This window comes from Lepidochelys kempii, chromosome 1 (genome assembly GCF_965140285.1).
Source record: "Lepidochelys kempii isolate rLepKem1 chromosome 1, rLepKem1.hap1, whole genome shotgun sequence".
In the NCBI taxonomy this organism is placed as follows: domain Eukaryota; kingdom Metazoa; phylum Chordata; order Testudines; family Cheloniidae; genus Lepidochelys; species Lepidochelys kempii.
Window position 1 is genome coordinate 241,099,637 of NC_136380.1, and position 21,183 is coordinate 241,120,819.

Genomic DNA, 21,183 nt, shown 5'->3' on the forward strand with positions numbered 1-21,183 from the left:
AATCACAAGGGGAATTTACATCTTGTGGGCTGATCCAGAAGATCAAAGGGGAAGGAAAGGCCTTGGATCCAAGTTGGCCTGGTCAGAAAGATGAGAAGGAGGAATCCACCTGGCTTATCTTTGAACCTGGAATAGAGCAATCCCAACATATGTTCCAGTTCTCGCTGGATCATTAAATTGATCCAGCAAGAACTACCTTAATATCACACATCACTTGTTACAGGATTAGGGTCACTGAGACCAAAGGTGCAATGGATACCCGTACGATGAGTTGAGGAAAATGAATGACCTAGGAGTAACTGAGCCATTTAATAGAAAATGGACAAGCCTTGCAGTTATAGTGCCCAAGAAAAATGGGGGTGTTCACTTTGTGTAGGCTGTGGGACGCTGTCTAAATCTGATGATGCTTTGCATGATGAGATGATGGAGAATATAGGGGAAAGCTACCATATTTCCATGTTGGAGCTCAGTTAAAGGCACCTGCCACTAACCCTATCACTGCAATATAAAGAATCTCTCATCTTTAAGATCACAATTGGACTGTTTTAATTCACTGGCATGCTTTTGGCCTACACGGGCCACTACTCATCAAACTCCAAAAGGTTGCCAGTGCCCTTAAGGTACTTCATAATCTTCCAACTACATATCTAGATGATACACAGTGCCATGTGAGAGGAGCACTTGAAACCTCTAACAGCTATTCTGGTGGAAATCCAGAAAGCTGGTTGAAACCATAAATCCAGGAAAATGTAGATGGGCCCAGCAGAGGTTCACCATCTGGGTTATACCCTGAAGAAGGGGCTAGCAAAATATCGGATTGACAAGATACAGACAATCTAACTATGCCCTCATCCTGAAACTATAAAGCAAGTGAACTCTCATTAGATGGTACAAATCCTTCATTCTCTGTTTTTCTGTCATTGAAGTACCCCTTACAGAATTCAGTTAAGAGGATCCATAAAGTTCAAAGTCTTTGTAATCCTGAAAACCTGTATATGTGAAGATCCAGTCTTACAAAACAAACTACTTCATCTTCACTGCAGATCTGTCATGGAAACTCTTTTCCAAGAGAAAAACCTGATTTACTGTCATTGAGAGCGTGTCTAGTCATAAAGTGAACTGTGGAAAACCCAAAATATTACCTGGATAACTGATGTTTCCAAGGCCCAGTGTACATGAAAAGTATGCACTGATTTAACTAAAGGTTTGATTTTAAATCAATTTAGTTAAACCAGTGCAATAAGACTTCATGGACACTTATTTTGGTTTAAGACAAACTTATTTTGATTTGGCTTAAGTTTATTGGGAGCAGCTTTAAACTACACTGAAATAAGCCACTCTTAAACCAAAATGAGACAGTCCACACAGAAATTTACACCAGTTTAATTAAATTGTTTTAAAAAACAGATTTAAGCTAACGCAGAGCAAATTTTTGTGTAGACAAGGCCTAGCACCATCAGATAATGCAGTGATTCCATTTATCTCTTTATGTACCTATATGACTGATATCAAAGCAGTATCTGACAATCTCCCATGTATTTGCAGATTTATCCTCACGACACCTGAGATGTAGAGAAGTATTATGCCCAGTTTACAAATGGGGAATTGAAGCACTGGAAATTATGTCACTTGCCAAAGTGACACAGGAAGTCAGTGGTAGATCTGGAATTGAATGGTTTTGTGGTTAATGCACTAGATTTTGACTAGATTAGCTGTGACTGACAATCAGAGAAGTATAAAGGCCACCTGTGTAATTCGGTTTTAAAAGGCTAAAGGGGTAGCAGGTAGAAAAAGCTACTCTGTTACAGGATATCTGGCCTGCTACCAAACATCTGGTTAGCAAACTATTCTGTATTGCAAAGTTCACTGGTTTTGTGTACTTAGTTTTTCTTTTTGTTATACTAATTCTGTATCATCTTAAACAATTCACAAGTGCTTTTACTACACCAGACATTTACATCCAGAGCAGTTTTCTGGGGACATGCTGGGTCTTCCTAGCACTGCAGCAACTCAGTCATTTGTTGTGATAACCACAGATCTGGCACTTCTGACCCCAGATGAAATGACTGACTTGCCCTGCACCTGGTTGCAGCAGCCCAAAGCAAGAGTGAAATGAAACCTGACAATGCTGCATTAAGCCCAGAAAAAAATCTGTCCTCCCCACATCTGTACCACCTCTGACTTCTCAAGCTCACACTTGCTGCTGCTCCTTTAGCTCAGAATTACTGCAGAGGGAAGAGGGGCGGGAAGAAAACAAGAGTCATTTCTGTTCAGCTGGGAGATTGAGTAGTTGGATAAACTGCAAATATACTCGAACCACAGGAAATAAATTAATCCCGGTAACTCAGCCGAAAGGCAGAAGGGCAGTCAGACCCCATCTTATTCCTGTGACATTCTAGTGCCAATGCACGCCTGTCTGATGATAGGTGTTCACATCCTCTGACTGCTTAAACCCCAGACAATTATCTGTTAGGTAACAGCGTGTGGACAGCATGAACTAGCACTTGGAAAAGCTTCTAAAGTTGTCCCCTGCACAACCTAGGTTTTAACCCTTGGTCCAGTCTGGACCCGGAATTATGAGAGTGCTATTTAATGGCCCACACCAGTGTGGAAATGCTGCTCTTGTGGCACCCACCCTTCCCCCTCGCAAGGCTATTCCACCTTGCAGCGTTTCTGGCCACTTGCTTCAGGCAGAATGGAACGAGTGCTGCTCAGAGGCAATGAAAACTCAGTTGGGCAGGGTGTCTGTGTGGGGAGCTCCGCAGCACCCAGCAGGGAGGCAGAAGAGGGGCAGGAAACTGCAAGAGAAGCATAAACAGTAGGGAGGAGGAAAGGACAGAGTTATGGAAGGTGATGAAGCCAGGGTGGTAGGAGGAAGACAGAGCTGGAGGGGATACAAGAGGACAAGGAGGGAGAAGGAAAAGGGAATACAGGTGGCCAAGCAAGAAGAGGCCAGAGAATAACAAACCCATTTCTGAGGCAACACAAACACTGATTCCATCTTGGACATATATGAAGGAGTCTATGGCATGGAAGGAGCACAAAGGATATATCTCAATTCAGTTTAATAACTCAATCAGGGGCCCTTTCAACGTCCCCACCTCCACTTCACACAGGTACCTTCCACTGCTTTGACCTTCTCCTCCATCTCCCTCTTCCTCTCCTCCTTTAGCAGCTGTTCCTGCTCCTTCTTCTGCACTGCTAGAAGGATTTGGCGCTCCTCCTCTTCCTCCCTGCGCCTTTGCTTCTCCATCCTGCTGAGCACACTTGGAGTTGCCTGGGACAAAAGGGCCATGTATGAAATTGTAATGGGCATAAAGCTTAAGGCGGCACTGGTTTATACGGATCTGATCAGCTGCAGATTTACTTTGAAGGAGACTTAAAAATGTAACTACAATAAGTTATGTAAACAAAAATACATACAAACTCTCTGCCAAAGAGGTTACACTCTATGAGCTGTATTCTCCTCCCATTGTGTACAGTTCTTATCCTGTCCCAGTTCCTTCTCCTTCGATCCCTGGCATGTTGTAATTAGTGTGTATGATCCTGTTACACTGTAAATTCCATGGAGGAGATACCACATCCTCTTATTAGTCTGTGAAGTGCCATGCACACATAGGCACTGGGGAAAAGGCACCATGGGAAAAACTTTATTTGCTTGATTTCATTATAAGCCGAATGCTTGGATCATCCATCAACATTCCCACTGACAGTTCTACAAAGCACAGATGCCCTGAACATACCAAGGGAAACTATCACACTTGGAAATAACCCATATGCCCATAGGCTCTCTACCTCCATTCTCAGGATATAAACAGCAACAGTCACTTAGGCAGAAGGCATTTCCTGAAGATTAATGATCAGCTGGGGTCCCTCAGCTGCCTCTCAGGCCATCAACTTTTTCTTGCCCACCATTAATCCCCAGAAAAAGCCCGGCACCTCAATCACTATTGCTTTACTGTTTCACCTGCCTGAAAATAGGACCTGTGGGTACTTTGATAAATGGCTTGAAAGGTTGTACAGTGAATCCAGACATATTGTAAGTGCCTCCTTATTTTTTTCTCTTTCCTGAAATGCTATTTAGTGATGTCCTGCAGCAATGCTCCTTGCTATTCCCTACCCGCTGCCTCCAGCAACAACAGTACTTGAGGGGGAATTATTCTTCACCTCATTTCGCCCTCCAGTAGACTCATACCACAGTTACAGAGATGTGTTCAGCTGGGGCCCTGGTGTGCTTTACAGCATTACCAGCGGATCCCACATTAAAGTGCACACCAAAGAAAAAACAGAAACACCTGTTCTGTTCTGACCAGAATGCAGTGAACCCTTTGGGCCTTGCCATGGAGTGGTCTCAGTTATTAAGATTCAAAATCCCCAAAGGGCTACAGAACCCAATTAATCCTGCCAGACTCTCTGCCTGCATCTTAGGGGAATTAGCACAGAATCACAGGAATTAGAGATGGTAAAGACCCTTTACATCTAGTCCATTTCCCCAGCCACTACAGGACTCTTCCTACAGTGAAAGATCTTTGCCCAGTTGTAATATCACAAGCAACAGGACTCCTGTCACTTTCCAAGGGAAACTATTCCATGGGTTTATGCATTCCACTATTAGCGGATATCTCTTGCTATTCAATCGAAAATTAAATCTGTTTCCTTATAAGTCAACCCTTCCAGCCCTCAGTCACTGTAGCTGCTTTTTTCAGAATCCCCTCTACATCCTCCTACTCTTAGGATGCCCAGAACTGAACCCAATACTTCAAGTGCAGTCACAACAGAGCAGCAAAGAGAGCTCCTTGTTCCATGAGATGATGCCTTGTTCCACGAGTCCAGAGTTGCACTGCCATATCAAAACGCAAACGCCTCTCTAATTTAATTTCCTCTATCACCTGGAGGTCTCATTGGCTTTGTAACCTAACCAGAGGCCCAATCCTATAAACAGGAGCATATATAAATGTAGAGGTTTGAGTATTCCCATTGACATCAATAGGGCGACTCGTGAGAGTCAAGTTCCTCACATGCGTAAGCGTGCACACAACTGGGCCCCATATTTTTAGATTCTGAGTCTCCTTGCATGTCTCTACCCTCAATGGGGTTCAAACCACCCCCCTGTTTAGCATGTGCTAATGTCATTAGCATGCTAACATGTACAAAGACAATAAGACAAAGGGTGACCAACCACCGGTGGCAAGTCCATAGCAGATTTTATTTATGATGTGTCAGCCAGTTTTTTTATTCGCATGGCAGTGGATCCAAACAAATCTGTGTGCCTCACCAGACACAATTTCTGCAGATGCTAAGCTATTAATATGATCCTCCCTTCTCTCAGTCTCCAAATTTATATGCACAACGGTTATGGTCGTGCATATAAATGTGTTCTAGGGAAGCGTTGGCAAAACATCTAGCCTGCAGTCCTCAAAAGACTGTTTTCAGAGCTAGTCCAAGTGCACTAAGCTTTCCTATGACATTCGGCCATAGACACAGGGGATCTACCTACAATGTGGAGGCAGCAGCCACAGGGCTTATACCACCCTTTGGACAGAAGACAGTATTTATAGAGTAGACAAGAGTTTTAAACAAACCAAAGGTGCCCCACACAGTAGATCTGGTGCCGTTCTGGTGTGAGTTAAGAGGAAAACAGGAAAATCACCAACCCAACACTATGAGCACTGCGATTCCAACATACAGCCACCCCAAAAAAACATTTGTTCCCAGTGGCTCTGGCAGTCCGACTGGGCCTGCTCAAGAAGTCTTATTACAGCAGTTATAGGATGGGTGCTGTAAGATGTTCTAGATGGATAGTGGCCTAACTTTCAGAGGGGCTGAGCACGTGCAACTTCCAATGAAGTCAGCCAGAGTTATGGGTGCTCATCTTGGAAATCAGGCCACAGACACCCAAGCAGGCAGTCAGGTTGTGTGATGGGAGTGTCTCTTTGCATACCTGTTGGAATGAGAAATGCCAGCACGGAACATAAGTAAAACTTTCCGAACGAATAGTTGGCAAGGATTTTTTTTTAATCCAGCTTTTCCTTACTTGCATAAAACAAACCCGATTTCTGTGATTTTAATGTAACCACCTCCTTCCCTCCTATAGAGGGCACTGCGAGACATAGCATCACCATCCCTAGGTTCTGCCTTTCACGTTGGCTTCTGAAATGGGCCATCTCAGGATACTCAATCAACATAAGGAGATGGAGTACTGGTCCCCTTGGCCTCCCCCAGCCCGAGAATAGCTCGTGCCCCTTCCCCTCGTCCCCTGAATAGTCTCTGCCAGGATTTCCGCAGTTTCTCCTTAATGAGGGTGCTGCTCAGAAGGTTTTTAATGAGGAGTTAATCTGAACCACCTGTTGAGAAATCCCCGGAAGGATCAGAAGCCTATGGAGCAGTTACAGCTCAGATTTAAGAAGCATCCAGAGCTCGGGGCTAGAAGGAAGGGGTCACGTACACAATACCACACTGAGCAGGAGTGACATTTTGTGCCTGAATCTTACCAATGCAGCCCCTACCCAACCTTTAGCAAACCAGTCACCAGATATTCTGGCACTTTTCCTGGCTTCCACGTGGCACATGTGACTGCAATGTCGTGCTGGGCAGCTAACAGACTCCCGCTCCCTGCAAATATGAATGTCCTGAGACCCCCTATCACAGTAACTGCTGGCACCCCCAACTCCAAAGCACAGTAAGAAGCAGTGCAGGGATAGCCCTGAGCTCACTGGAACCAATATGCTGACTCACAGGCAGCAATTAACAGCCCTCTGCACCCCTGGACCTGAAGCACCTGTGTTACTGATTAGCAGCCATTCAGACTCCATGTGTTTTCCTGTCCCCACATTTGGATTTTTGCTGCCTGCGTATGAATGTGTCATCTCACTTCCTGGATGGTAACGTTTTTTGTAGCACAGGAGATAGGGTTGCCAGGTGTCCGGTTTTGGCCAGAAAACCCGGTCGAAAAGGCACCCCAGCAGCTCTGGTCAGAACCACTGATCAGGCTGTTAAAAGTCCAGTTGGTGGCGCAGTGGGGCTAGCAGGCTCCCAACCTGCTCTGCATGGCGCCCCAGAAGTGGCCGGCACGTCCCTGCGGCCCCTAGGCAGAGGTGCTACTATGGGGGCTCCGTGCGCAGCCCCCGCCCCAAGAGCTGGTTCTGCATCTCCATTGGCCAGGAACCGCAGCCAATGGGAGATGCAGGGGCGGCACCCGCGGGTGGAGTCACCACACAGAACCGCCTGCCTGTGCCTCCACCTGGGGGCCGAGGGACACGAGGCTGCTTCCGGGAGCCACCTGAGGTAAGTGCTGCCTGGCCAGAGTCTACACGCCCTCCCAGAGACTGTACTCCCTCCTGCACCCCAATCCCCTGTCTCAGCCCGGAACCCCCTCCCACACTCTGAACCCCTCGACCCACCCCCCAGCCCGGAGCCCCCTCCTGCACACCAAACCCCTCATCCCTGGCCCACCCCAGAGTCTGTACCCCCAGCCAGAGCCCTCACCCATTCCCGCACCCCAACCTCATGCCCCAGCCCCCCCAACATCTTGAACCCCTCATTTCTGGCCCCACCCCGGAGCCCACACCCCTAGCCAGAGCCCTCACACCCTCCTGCACCCACCCCAACCCCCTGCCCCAGACAGATGAAAATGAGTAAGTGAGGGCGGGGGAGAGCGAGTGACAGAGGGAGGAGGGATGGAATGAGCGGGGGCGGGACTTTGGGGAAGGAGGCGGGGCAAGGGCATTCGGTTTTGTGCAATTAGAAAGTTGGCAACCCTAACAGGAGAATATCCCTGGTCTAACTGACAGTGGTTAGTACATCATCCCCCTCTCCATGGGCTCCTATCTATAACACAAGGAATGGCTCATCCCTACATTTATTCAACTACTCTAATTTGTTTATTTTAACAAGTGGAATCATGTGACATCCTTTCTGCTCTTCCCTCATATTACAGGTATTAGAAATAGAACAGACAAAAATCATCTATCCAGTCCTGCCCCCTGGCTCATGTGGGATGTTCCTTGCAGGATGTTTTCCAATGTTTTGTCCAGTTTAATTTAAAACATACAAGTAATGGTTCTTTTGCCACCTCCGCTAGGAGATTATTCCGTGACCTAATAGATCTGAGTCTAAGCTTTCCTAGGACAATCAACCTACATTTTCTCTCCCTGTTCCATCCTATTTCTCCTCATTACACCTTGTGTACTAAACCAAGGAATTCATCTCCACCTTTAGTCTTTACTCCCTGACAAGTATATGGAGCCTCATGTTTACCTTTATTAAGCTATACGTTCTTCACTCCTATAATTTCCCTTTGTAAATCAATCCTTCTAGCCCCAGGTCCTACTTAGATTGTCTCTGAATAGCCTCCAATTTGCCAGTATTTCTATAGTAGTGAAGTTCCTCAAAGTAAACAGATTCCTGTGGGTGCAGCTGCCTCTGAGTTAGAAAGAAAGGCTGTTACTCCCCTGATTCATGATATGATGCTTCTGTGCATGCAGCCCATAATTGCATTGGCTTCTTTTGGTGCCATTGCATATTCATCTTTAATTTGATGGCTGCTATCAAGCTCTCTTTCGGCATTAATGCTTTTAAAGTTTTCCTTTCCACTGAATATCCATGATTTGGGTTATTTTTCCCTTGAGGTATTTGCTTGCAACCATTTTCAAACCTTCTCACCTCCTGCTGGATTGGCTTAATGGATTGACGGTCAGACATCCACCTGGGCGAAAACTCCGTTCGCTGCAGACGCTTCTCCTGAAATGGGGGTGGAAGAAGGGAGAGAAGGAGAAGATGTGGATTGGGGCACACCACTGATGTTGGTTGGGGAATTTTTGTATTAGGAGTGACCAGGAAGCTACTATTAGCTTTACAAGGGTAGCGTCATACTGGCTATGGAGTTGATTTAAGAGGCATGTTCTCAGGAAGATCATACTCCAGATTTGTCCCATCTTAAAATAGTTATCTGATGAGTAGCACTCTTCAGAGTCTAGCTATCCACCACTCCATCACCAAAAATCCCACTCCTTGCAAACAAAGCCTAGTAGTCCCTGTTTACATGGTACCTAGAAAATATTTAGGGATCCTGTACTGCTCTAAGTGTTTCTGCTGCAGCAGATAAGACATCCTTCCCATTCCCTATTCCCACAGGTGTTTGATGGCTGGCTGGATTTAGCCCTCTTCCAGCCATCCAGCGTCCCTGCATTCAAGAGCAGTCACCATACAGAGATAAGCAGGCTGACACCTCCCCAGCCTTATGTGCTCACACACACCTTCTGGGCGATCATGTTGCAAATCTCAGGCAGGAAGTCTTCACTCAGGAGCTTGTAGAGCTGCCGTTCTCTTAGGGAGGTTCTCTCTCTGAAGCTCTCTGTGACTTGTCTCCACTCCTCTTCTGTCTGACACAGCAGCCACCATGTCCCACGGCCTGGTCCCTGGGACCCTTCAAGAACATAAAGGGATATTATCTCTACAATGATTATTGTTGGCGGCTTTCCTCCGACCTACGCCCTCCCCTCCAGAACTTTGGAAGAAAGAAAGACGTTGGCTGTGTACACACCCCTACGTAACATGGGTTGTGGTCTAGGAAGAAGCAAGAAGAATCGTTCATGTAGGTTACAGGAAGACCTGCCTAGCTATGGCTTCATTCCAAGCTCTATCAAGAGCATTGTCATGGCCCCTAGAGCCAGTAATACACACTCCAGGGCACTGTACGCCGAGGTGGGAAATAAAACAGTGGCAGCACCTGGAATATTTTGGGTGAAATGCCATTATTAACCTAATCCACTCTAAAAACACAACCCTGACTATCCAGCAGCCCACAGGAGGAAAAGACAAGTGGGGAAAGGAAGAGTTAGTTTCCTTAGCTGTAATTTATTTTTTATAATGGAAGGCATCAACTGGGTCTGGCACTACTCATGGGTTACAGTTGCTCAGACTCCCTCTGCTGGACTGCTGCAGCACGGCGCTCTGACCCAGGAGATAACTTCTAAAGCTGAAACTATCTAAGCTAGCAGAAAACATCCATCCTATAAACCTACCACATTTCTATTTACGTAGTTTCAGCTTTGGAAGTTCTGTCTTGAAATTCCAAGTGTGGAGCTGCAGCAGTCCAGGGAGAAGTTGAACTCTGAGGAAGGGGTAGAGAAAAGACAAAGCCAGAGTTGCCTCCATCGTGGTGGAAACAACAGTTACCTTTTCTGTAACTGGTGTTCTTCGAGATGTGTTGCTCACGTCCATTCCACATTAGGTGTGTGTGCTCACCACATGCAGCGGTGCTGGAAGTTTTTCCCTCAGCAGTATCCATAGGGGACGGCTCTGGCGCCCTCTGGAGTGGCACCCAAATGGCGGTATAAGGGGCGCCACCGGTCGTCCCCCCCCCAGTTCCTTTTTGCCAGAAACTCCGACAGTGGGGAAGGAGGGGGGTTGTGGAATGGACATGACAAACTCACCTCGAAGAACACCAGATTTGGAAAAGGTAACTCTTTTTCTCAAGTGCTTGCTCATGTCCATTCCATATTAGGGGACTCCAAAGCAGTACCCCTGGAGGTAGTAGGAGCAGGAACCCCACAGTTCAAAGGGTGGGCTGGTGAGCCTAGAGAGGACCAAGTTAAGATCCCACTGCGGGACAGGAGCCCATACCTGCGGAAAGAGTCTCTCGAGCCCTCTCAAGAATCCGACCGTCATGTCAAGGGAAAACACCGTCTGTCCTTGGATCGGTGGGTGAAAAGTGGAGATGGCTGCAAGATGCACTCTAATAGAAGAGCGTGCCAGGCCCTGGTTCCTCAAATGGAATAGGTAGTCTAGGAAAACCTGTATGGAGGAACACAAGGGAGAGACGCCTCCTTCGAACGCCCAGCGGGAAAATCTTGTCCACTTGGCCAGGTAAGTCAGTCTGGTTGAGGGCTTCCTACTTCCCAGGAGGACCTCCTCCGATCAGGTCCGCTCCTCCGGGTTCAGCCACGCAGCACCCATGCAGAGAGGTGGAGGGATGCAAGGTTGCAATGTAAGAGCTGATCGGGACAGCAGGTCCAGTCTGTCAGGTTCATGAGCATGCCGAACCAGTGCTGGTGAGGCCACACCGAGGCAATCGTGATAACCTGCGCCCTGTCTCGCTTGATCTTTGCCAGGACCTTGGCGATGAGTGGGATCAGAGGGAATGCGTACATCAGGCTCCCCAACCACGGCAGGAAGAAGGCATCGGAGAGGGAGTCCTTGTCCAGACCTCGCCAAGAACAAAACTGATGCCATTTTCTGTTTTGCCTGGTAGCGAACAGGTCCACCTGGGGAGTTCTCCACCTCCAGGTGGTGCAACCACTTGTGGTGAGAGGAAAAGGCCCCGTTGAGGTGATCTGCTAGCGTGTTCTTGACACCAGGGAGGTGACAAGCTTCCAGGTGGATCTCGCAGTCGATGCACAAGTCCCATAGACAGAGTGCCTCTTGGCAGACAGCCGATGAGCACGCTCCCCCTTGCCTGTTGATGTAGAACATCAAGGCTGTGCTGTCCATCAGGACTCTCACCACCTTGCCCGACAGGTGAGGTAGGAAGACGCTGCATACTAACCGGACTGCTCTGAGTTCTTTGACGTTTATGTGTAGCACCATCTCCTCCGGGGACCACATACCCTGGGTCTGGAGAACCCTGAGGTGCGCACTGCAGCCGAGGTCTGAGGCTTCCAACACCAACTCGATAGAGTAGGGGGGTTGTTGAACGGAACTTCCTCTAGGACCATCTCACGATCAGTCCACCATCGCAGCGAGGTGAGTATTGCCGGGGGGATGGTAACGATTTTGTCCAGGTGATCCCTGGATTGGGAATAGACCGTCGTCAGCCATTGTTGCAGGGGCCGCATCCGGAGCCTGGCATGGATACATCATATGTTCAAGCTGCCATGTGGCCCAGCAGATGCAGACAGATGCTGGCTGTAGTCACGGGGAACGCAGACACCTCTGCGACAAGGTCTGCTAATGTCTGAAACCTTTCTCGCGGCAGGAACGCTCTGGTGCAGGTCGAGTCGAGCACTGCTCCGATTAATTCTATCCTTTGCATTGGAACTAACATAGATTTTCTGCCATTCACTAGTAGGCCCAGGGAGTGGCACATGGCTTGTAGCACTGCAACATCCTTTTGGACCTGAGATCTGGAGCTACCCTTGACCAGCCGGTCATCGAGGTATGGGTAGATCTGGATACCCCGGCACCTGAGGTAAGCCGCCACCACTGACATCCACTTGGTAAACACCCTCGGTGCTGTCACCAGGCCAAACTGGAGGACCTTAAATTGGCAATGGCTGGGTCCCACCGTGAATCAGAGAAAACGTTTGTGTTCTTGGAAGATAGCTATGTGGAAGTATGCATACTTTATGTTGAGGGCAGCATACCAGTCTCCTGGATCCAGGGAGGGGATGATAGAGGCCAGGGAGACCATGGGGAACTTCAGCTTCTTTAGGTATTTGTTGAGGTCTCACAGGTCCAGAATGGGTCGCAGACTGCCCTTGGCCTTTGGGATTAAAAAGTATCGGGAATAAGCCCCCCTGTTCCTGTACTCTAGAGGAACTTCCTCTACTGCCCCCAGATGCAGCAACCCTTGAACCTCCTGCACGAGTAGACTCTCATGAGAACAGTCCCTGAAGAGGGATTGGGAAGTGAGGTAGAAAGAAACAAGAGGGTGTAGCCCTGTGCCACTGTGTTCAGGACCCAGCAGTCCAAGATTATAGTGGTCCATGCGGGGAGGAAAAAGGCAAGGCAGTGGGGAAAAAACAGGGAAGGTGGATCCAGGGAACAGTCTGGTAGCTTGGCCCCTTGCTTATTCTGGGTGAAGCCTGACTGAGCAGGAGGTGGAGGAGGGTGGCGAGGGTGGCGCTTGTAGCCCTTGGCCTTCTTGTGAGGCAGGTCCTGCTGAGGCTGGCTCCCTTGTCCCTGAGGCTGTTGTGGTTTGAACTGCTTACGTGCCGGGCCTGGGACGTACAGCCCTAGTGTTTTCAGGGTGGTACGGGAGTCCTTTAAACCGTGCAGCTTGGTATCAGTCTGTTCTGCAAATAGGGCCTGGCCACCCAAGGGAAGGTCCTGCATCGACTGCTGAGCCTCGGTGGACAAGCCCGAGAGGAGCAGCAAGGAAGCTCGCCGCATGGAGACGGGGGACGCCATGGTGCGGGTTGCAGAATCTGCTGCATCTGAAGCTGCTTGGAGGGCTGCTCTAGCCGCTGTCGTGCCCTCCTCGAGGATTGCCCAGAATACCGCAGGAGCCTCGATGTCCACTGGTTGTCCAGCAGGCTGCTCTTCTGGGTTCTTCTGGACCTGTGGGGTCCTTCCCCGCAAAGTCTTGTGGACTGGAGAGGGTTGGGATGTTGAGGCCGCTGGCCTGTCCGAGGCTCCCGACACCGCCAGGCAGCCTGTGAAGGTTGGGTGAACCCCCAGAGGTTCCATGGTTCAGTGCTGATGATGTAGGAGGCAATGCAGGCACCGGAAGCTGCCCCACTGTTAGGGAGCCTTGCTCAGTGCTGGAGCTGGAGCGGTCGCTACCCTGCGACCAGCATCGGGTGGAGTGGCAGCTCTTATCTGACCGGTGCCAGTCACTGTGCTTGGAGGCAGACTTGTCCGAGCGAGACGAACATCTTGGTCGGGGCCTTGGGGACTGACTGTGTTCGGCGTATCGGCATGGGAAACTTGGCAATCTTCACCTTCTGCTACCCGACCAGTACTGGGATGTCAATCAGGACCGGGAGCTATCACAAGCCAGTTGCCGGGAGGGACATCCCGAATGCAGAGATCCCTGTCTCGGAGACCGACAATGGCGGTCTGGTGACTGTTGGCTTTGGTCCCTCCATCGGTCCCGGGATCTGTACCGAGGTCTCTGCAACGCAAGGGGTCGGTCTCGGTGCTCCTGGAGCGGGAGGGGGGGGTGGGGGGGCGACGACGACACACGAGACGCATGCCTCAGTGGATCTACGCCAAGCTACCGGCGAGGTATTGTCAGTGCCCAAGGTCCAGGAACTGAAAAGGGCTCCGCTGAGCCTGCCTCCCTGAGGCGTGATGACTTCGGGTGGGCGAGTGGTGGTGGGACATCCCATGTGATGGGGAACGGTGCTGGGGAGGCGGGGACATACGTGGAGATCCCAAGGTGGGTTTACCCAGAGACTGGGGTACTGCCAGAGCTGCCCGGCGTGGGTCTTTGCTCACCCCCAGCCCTCTCCTTTCCCTTGAGGAAAGTAGGAGATCTTCCCCTCCCTGTCTTCTTTGGCTTCTTGGCCAGAGCAGCAGGGTGAGACAGGTGCCAGCTCGTGGATGGCGCCGACGGAGTGCTGCGCACCGACTCCATGGTGCTCGGTGCCGAGTCAGACCGTTGCTCCGGTGCCCAAGTGAGGGCTGACTCCATCACGAGCACTTTCAGGCGACTGTCCCGCTCCTTATTCGTCCTGGGTTTGAAGGACTTACAAAAAAGACACTTGTCGCTTATGTGCCCTTCGCACAAGCACCTTAGGCAGCTACTATGTGGATCGCTGACGGGCATAGGCCGTTTGCAACGATTGCAGGGCTTAAAGCCAGGCTGAGTCCTGTTCGGGACTAACGAAGACTTCAAGAATTACAATTAAGAATTGACTCAACTACTAGCCATATTACAGATTTTACAAAGTTCGCGGGAACGGAGAACAAAACAACGCTAGCTAAAGCAGCGAATGTTCCAGCTCCGTCACTGGTGGCAAGAAGGAACTGAGGGTGGTGGGGAGCCAGAGGCGCCCCTTATACTGCGCCATGCGGGCGCCACTCCAGAGGGCGCCAGAGCCAGTCCCCTATGGATACTGCTGAGGGAAAATCTTCCGGCACCAGTGCATGTGGCCAGCACATACACCTAATATGGATGGACATCAGCAAGCACTCGAAGAAGAATGGGCAGGTCTAACCCATAAGTAATATTCAGACCAATGGATTCTCATGTTTGAGAAATGAGTCTCTCACCCAGCCCCTTTGGAGAAACTGTCACAATATGTTGGCATCTCACCTCACTAACTCCTTGTGGGCCAAGGACTCCCCAGTAAGGACCTGGAACGTGGATTTCCCTAATTCCTGGTTTACACAGTACTGACAGTGTATACATCTGACACCAGATGGGAGACAGGCAAGGAGAATACTTTGTTCTCCTACAATACTACTACCCACCCTTGTGACTCTCTCCCTGTAACAGAGAGGGCAAAATGCATCTACCACAACAAGATGTGTGTCCACATGGCCTGTGCTCACCTCTTCTCAGGAGAGCATCTGTCCATACATAGTCCTTCTCTACTGATTTTAGTGCGTGAGTAGTGGAGGGTTCCCCACCAAGCCTATTCCAAACTCAGGCCTCCCAAACAATAACCGAATTCATTAGTCACTCCTATTCCCAAAATAGTGCCTTGCTATACAGGAAGCATTTAGCTGCCTAGTCTCCTGGGAATAAGTTAGTCTATTTCTTTAACTGCTCATGCCAAATACAATCAGAACCAACCAGGCTAAAGACACAGGGTACCACCTCTAGAGAGCCTCTCACTAAACAGACCCTCCTCCTTCCCTAGGAATCTTGTCTCTCTTAGCTTTGGATGATTTTAAAACTGCAATAGCAGATCAAATTCCTCCCATAATGTCTTTACCATTTTTCATCTGTGTCTCATGCATGAGCAAGTTCTCTTCAGCCTTCTCCCTACAAAGAGGAAGGTAATTATACACACAGGTAATGACATAAAAACATATACAAGACATTTCGCCAACCGCTGAAATGCAGCCACTTCTGGGGAAGAATGCAACGGCTGTTTAATGCACAGCAAACACCACACACATTTTGTACAGGAAGTGAGAAATATCCTATTTGAATGAAACTTCAAGGAAAATTATGTAAACGGCCAAAATGGAATTTGGCCAGGATAACATCCCTACTCTTATGGATAGAACCAGGAAATCTTTAATGACTTCAGGTAGGCAGGACTTTGTTTTAAAATAGCATCTAAATACAGTTTCTCTAGCTGCAATGTGCCCCCTAGCAACATGCAGATCAAATGGGTCAGTACAGACTCAGTGGGAAGAACGGCATCCAGTGTTTTACCCACATTGCTTCCTGCAGCACCTGGATTTTCTTAGAGTCCTCACCCAAGTACCAGCCAAGCCTGTCTGTGCAAGATGATTTGAGATCATGGCTTCAGGGGGTATGGTTGCAGGGAGAATTACCTTTTGACACCCAAATGGAAAAAAACACAAATTGGGGTGCAGGGGATCTCCAGCTCCAATGGGAGGCCCGAAAAGGTACTATCAATGCCAAGAAAGACCAGCCAGCTTTCCTCCTTATATGAGAGTATATCACATAACCATTCCAGGAACACCCTTTTCCTTACCTCAACAGATTCTCCTCCAGCAGTTTTTTCCGTTTTGGGGGTCGCCCTCGTCTCTTGCCTGTTTTCCCAGGAACATTTGGGGTGTTTGTCTGGCCCCCACTTCCCCTTTAACAAAATGAAAGGTTAGAAAATATCTCCCAAAGAAAGGAACTGTGGCTGTCAGGGGAGGAGGGAGAGAAGAGCATGAAAGAAAAAAAAAAATCAGAACAGCTGCTATGGGCCCAACTAGGGGAGGGATTAACTACAGCAGCCAAGGGGGGGGGGGGGGGGGGGAAGGGGGAGAAGGACAGGAGTACCAGTAGCTGGGTGACTAATTCAGGAGCAGACAGTGACTCGTAACTGCTGCTGTCTCCAAGGGGCAGATTGCTTGGAAGGTGGTGGTGGTGGCAGAGGAATCTTCCTACCCCACTGGCAGATTTTTGTAGTGCCATGAAGGCTATGCGTGGCTTTAGTTGCCTTGCATCAGGATTTAGTTGCTGGTGCATTTGTCAATTTTACCCATGTCCTGCACAAATTCAGGCCACCGTCACCCTCCCAGCAACAGCGGCAGTCAAACAGATTTTATTCAACTCAGATTTATTGCTGCATAGTCCATTCCGCTCCACTTGCCCTGCCCTCTTCTCCCTGTTTACCCAGGCTGTGTGGAAATTAGGAAAACTTCAAAGCTGTTGTTACCTGTCTGAAGCCAGCTCTCCATTTGATTTCCCCTGCATTGGCTCTTCTTTGTACATACGAGTGCCATAGAAATACCAATAGAGGGCGCCATTACTATCCTCACCCAGTGGTTCTACACGGAGGCTGTCTGCATCCAAACCCTGCATTCAGTTGGGAGCACGCAGTGAGAGAGACAGTGACAAGTTGAAAAACAGCCGCACTGTCACTCAAAACATGCTGACATCCTTCCACAAACACCCCGCTCCACCCCCCACAACACATCTGTTCTGATGCAGTTCTGGGAAGAAATTACTCTAGAGAAAAGAACACATTCCCTCTCCACCTAGGGAGAGATTTAGATTGACATTTCTAATTTGCATGTTCTCTTTAGTTTTAATATTTCATTTTTGGTGCTCATGACAGTGAAGGTCTAATTAGCCCTGGCTAAAGTCATGCAGGGCATGGGAGGCACTGTGGAAACTTTGCACATAGAGCTCTCCCAATATACTTTAATAATGGGGGGGCACTGCTGCAGGACAGAACTGCACTCCTCGCTCCCACAGATCTATCAATACTCTGGAAGCACCTTATTCGAGATATTCAAGTCATGGTCTTCAGAGATGTAGCCAATCAGGCCAATTTACTTAGTGACATTTGTGCTGTGAATGCATCAATGACAGAGAGACCCTACCACTTGCCTAGATCCTTTGTAACCTGACATAACCCAGGTCTCCAGAGGTGGAAAAAGCATGACTATTAATTCACTGCACTACCACCAAGAACATGACTTTAAAATATTTCTTTTTGATTAAAAAAATTACATCTCCAAACCTGTAAAATATACAGACTATGGGAAACCTATGTACCTCACCAAGAGGCTGGCTCAAAAAACCCCAAACCAACCCAATCCCTTTTAACGTTAATAGAAAGAGAGAGAATGGGGAGACCCCATCACCAATATTCCCAAAGCTGGGTCTGGAGACAAAGAGAAAAAAGGGACCTTAGAGAGAAATACTTCCAAGCTATAGTTCAAATCCCCAGTCTCTTCTTGCTCCCCAAACGGACAGACTAGAAATGCCACAGGAGCATCAGCCCCTAAACGGCCTGTCCCCTGGGTTGGAGGCTGGCTGATGTATACAAGCAGTGGCAGGAAAAAGGAAAAACAGCCTCCATGAAGGCAAACATTTCCCTCCATCCCCACTTCCGTTTTACAACCCAGCCTAGCTCCCTGTAGCTGCCATCTTCCCCATCTGACAGCTGTGGCCCAAAGCACCTTGAGGAGGTCAAAGACATCATCTGCATCAAGCCGGTAATCGCAGAGGCGGTGCAGGATTTCCACGCGGGTGCGCAGTGGCAGCTCCTGGAAAGTGGATTCCCGTAGGGGGTTGGGTTTCCCTTCCTCCAGCTCCCAGCGGTAGTTGATAATGTCCTCAAGATAGCTGTGAAACGTCTGCGACCTAATCAAGAGAACAAGTCCCCCCATTGTAGGTTAATATGCAAAAGACAGGACTTAGTGGGGGTGGGAAATGGAATTAGAAGATCCAGGCAAGGCTGAAAGCTGTGCCCTGCTGGCTCAGCACAACCTAACTGAACTTCATATGTAGCAGGAAGTGGAGCGACTGACACTGGGAAACTTTCCTGAATGCGTTTAAGAGCTGTGTCCTAGGACAGCCAGGGCTAGTTAAAGCTGTGCAGCTAGGCTTGACCCTCTCCTACCTGCTGGTAGTATTCCTAACTGCGACAATACAGGATTTTGCATAATTTAAAGCCTCTTTGTTAGTCTCCCTCCTTTTCGTCACATTAGGTAGCTGTTCACATCAGCGCAGACTCGGACTTTTATAAAAGGAAGATGCAATGGAGCATTCACAGACAATTCCGATCCTCTTCTGCCTTCCTCCATTTTAGCTGACACCATCATTATCTACCAGGCTCACCATCTCTCCCTTTTCCCTGGCCATAGGCAGGTAATTACCAACTCCTGAGCCTTCTTCCAAATCATTTTGAAAGTCAGACCCTTTGTTGTCCTAAAAGGCAAAACACTTCTCCATGCTCAGACTACTCTGTCCTCTCTGGCCAAAATGCAGCTACTAGAATGATCTTCCTTGCCTGCCAGTCGGACCACATTACTCCACTCTTTGAATCTCCTTTGCCACTAGCTCCCCACCTTGCCCACCGTATCTTATGTAAACTTCTTGTCCTCACCTTACACTAAGGGTTGCTGTAAATAGTAACAGTTCTGGTGTAAGTGCTGCCCTGTCACACCTTAGATTGCTGACTGTGCTCAGATAAATGAATGTGTGTCTAATTTTAGATGCAGCGTGTTCTGAGTGTGGAAGTTTCAGTCTACAGAATCTGGGTGAGATGAAGCACCGACTATTAAAACTTTATTTGTTACGAGTGGTGCTGCTGCCTGACTCCTGTGACTTGCCAGCATTCCAGATCTGTGGTCTGAAGCGGCAAAAATGCCTCTCTTTCACACACAGGAAGTTCATGTGTCTGAATGGACACTACCGGATAGCCATTCCCACATGCGTTCATGGAGGCACCTCAACTGGATCCTTTTTGGCACCAGCTGACTTCCCTAGACAATGCAGGGAACTATGCCACAACTGCAGAATAGCCACAAACCAAACAAATACAAAACTGTAACCGAAAAAAGCATTAAATCTTTAACAAACAGAGAGAAAAACATCATCTGGGGGAAGACTACTGAGAACTAGCAAGAAGGTCAGATGTTAAGAGAGGGAGAAAGAAAGAAAAGATAGTAAAGAGGGGTCAAGATAGAATGGCAACCTGCAGGACCTGATGCCACATCATTTGTGGAAAAAATGGCCACCTGATAGTATCTTATAAATGAGTGGAGAAATGCCTATGTCCCCACTCTGCAGATTACTCCATATGACCCTGTTTCTTTCTGCACCTCAAGTGGAAAATGATTCCTTGTTGACTGACCCCATTTCCCTGAAGGAGTTTTACCTGACCTCCTATAGTATTCAATGACAGATGCTTGTATAGAATTGGATATGGAGGCTTTAGCACATGCCTTTCTGAATGTCTTTGTTCTGCCCAGCTAACAGGGACAGTTCACCTCCCAATCAAGTAAATGCAATGTGACCTCCTTGAATAGAAGGAAATATTTCCACTGAAATAAGGAGGGATTATTTTAAGGAAGAATTCCTGTACCAGCTCAAGTACCCACTTTGTGGGGTAAAAAGTGCAGAAATTGTTTTTTCCTAGACAAAACAATCAAAACATACAGCCTTCTATCTTAAATAAGAGCAGCCATTGTTGTTCCATGACACATTGAAGGGCCAAATTCAATTTCCAACTTGCAACTGGGAACTTTAAAATGGGCAATGTTTGGTTACTGCCTTGGAAAACCTGCAGACAGGATATCAGATTCTCTTTATAGACTGAGCACCCCTAAAACTTCTATTTGATCACACAGAGCACTTAAACATTTAGATCTTTAATGAAGTCATCAAAAAAGAAAGCGAGGCAATATTTGACAAACTTTTAGAACAGATGTCATGCCTGGACCCCATTTCCTGGAAATATGCTAACTATATAAAATCTCAGACAACTTCCTTCCAGGTTTGAAGAATAAAGCCACAAACTAACAGCATCCAAATTCTACCCTCTCAAGTTCAAGATGTCAGAATCTGATTGAACTTCGAGTCACAAGATCATCTAATGAGGGCAGAATCTCAGGGGAACCAAACCGACATTTCCAGGTTCCTTGAGAACAAGGGCCCATGGGTCCAAGAAGGAGCTACCAGGAGCAGTATGGCTTTCTCTGTTCTGATTTTTCTGGCTATCTGAGCAAGAATTGGAAAACAAGGAAAGGCACAGATCAGATGATTGGACCACTGGAATGAGAATGCATTGATTTTCCTTGATCTCCATTTTTGTTGAGGCTCAGAGAAAAAAAATGGATCCATGAAGTTCCCCATTTCCAAAAGATGATTTGAAGGACCTGGTCATTTAATTCACATTCTCTCTGGGGACAGGGGTTGTTGACTCAACCAAATGGTTTGAGTTTTATTTGTACGTAAGTGGCTAAAACTAGACGTAATATCAGCCCGATATCAGCTGCACACAGCCTCTGTTCTCAGGAGTGCAGACTCTCAATTTGCAAACACTGCTGCTGTGTGTTTGGCGCTTTGAATTAGGACAGAATGAGAACAGG

The 21,183-nt window shown here is 48.1% G+C and overlaps 2 protein-coding genes across 4 annotated transcripts in view; one reads left to right on the forward strand and one right to left on the reverse strand.

Moving 5' to 3' along the window:
* BID (BH3 interacting domain death agonist) overlaps positions 1-21,183 on the forward strand; it is a 536,402-nt gene that overhangs the window by 220,574 nt on the left and 294,645 nt on the right. The gene's annotated exons all lie outside the window — the stretch shown is intronic.
* The window catches only part of CECR2 (CECR2 histone acetyl-lysine reader), a 140,074-nt gene that overhangs the window by 30,643 nt on the left and 88,248 nt on the right, over positions 1-21,183 (reverse strand). For all 3 annotated transcript variants that reach the window (XM_073320013.2, XM_073320023.2, XM_078849801.1), the window contains 7 exons: positions 18,268-18,451; positions 17,016-17,155; positions 16,341-16,445; positions 15,606-15,655; positions 9,255-9,424; positions 8,662-8,739; positions 3,121-3,277 (listed from right to left, as the gene is read on the reverse strand). In XM_073320013.2, the coding sequence (XP_073176114.2) occupies positions 3,121-3,277; positions 8,662-8,739; positions 9,255-9,424; positions 15,606-15,655; positions 16,341-16,445; positions 17,016-17,155; positions 18,268-18,451 (884 nt within the window). The remainder of the gene's footprint in view (positions 1-3,120; positions 3,278-8,661; positions 8,740-9,254; positions 9,425-15,605; positions 15,656-16,340; positions 16,446-17,015; positions 17,156-18,267; positions 18,452-21,183) is intronic.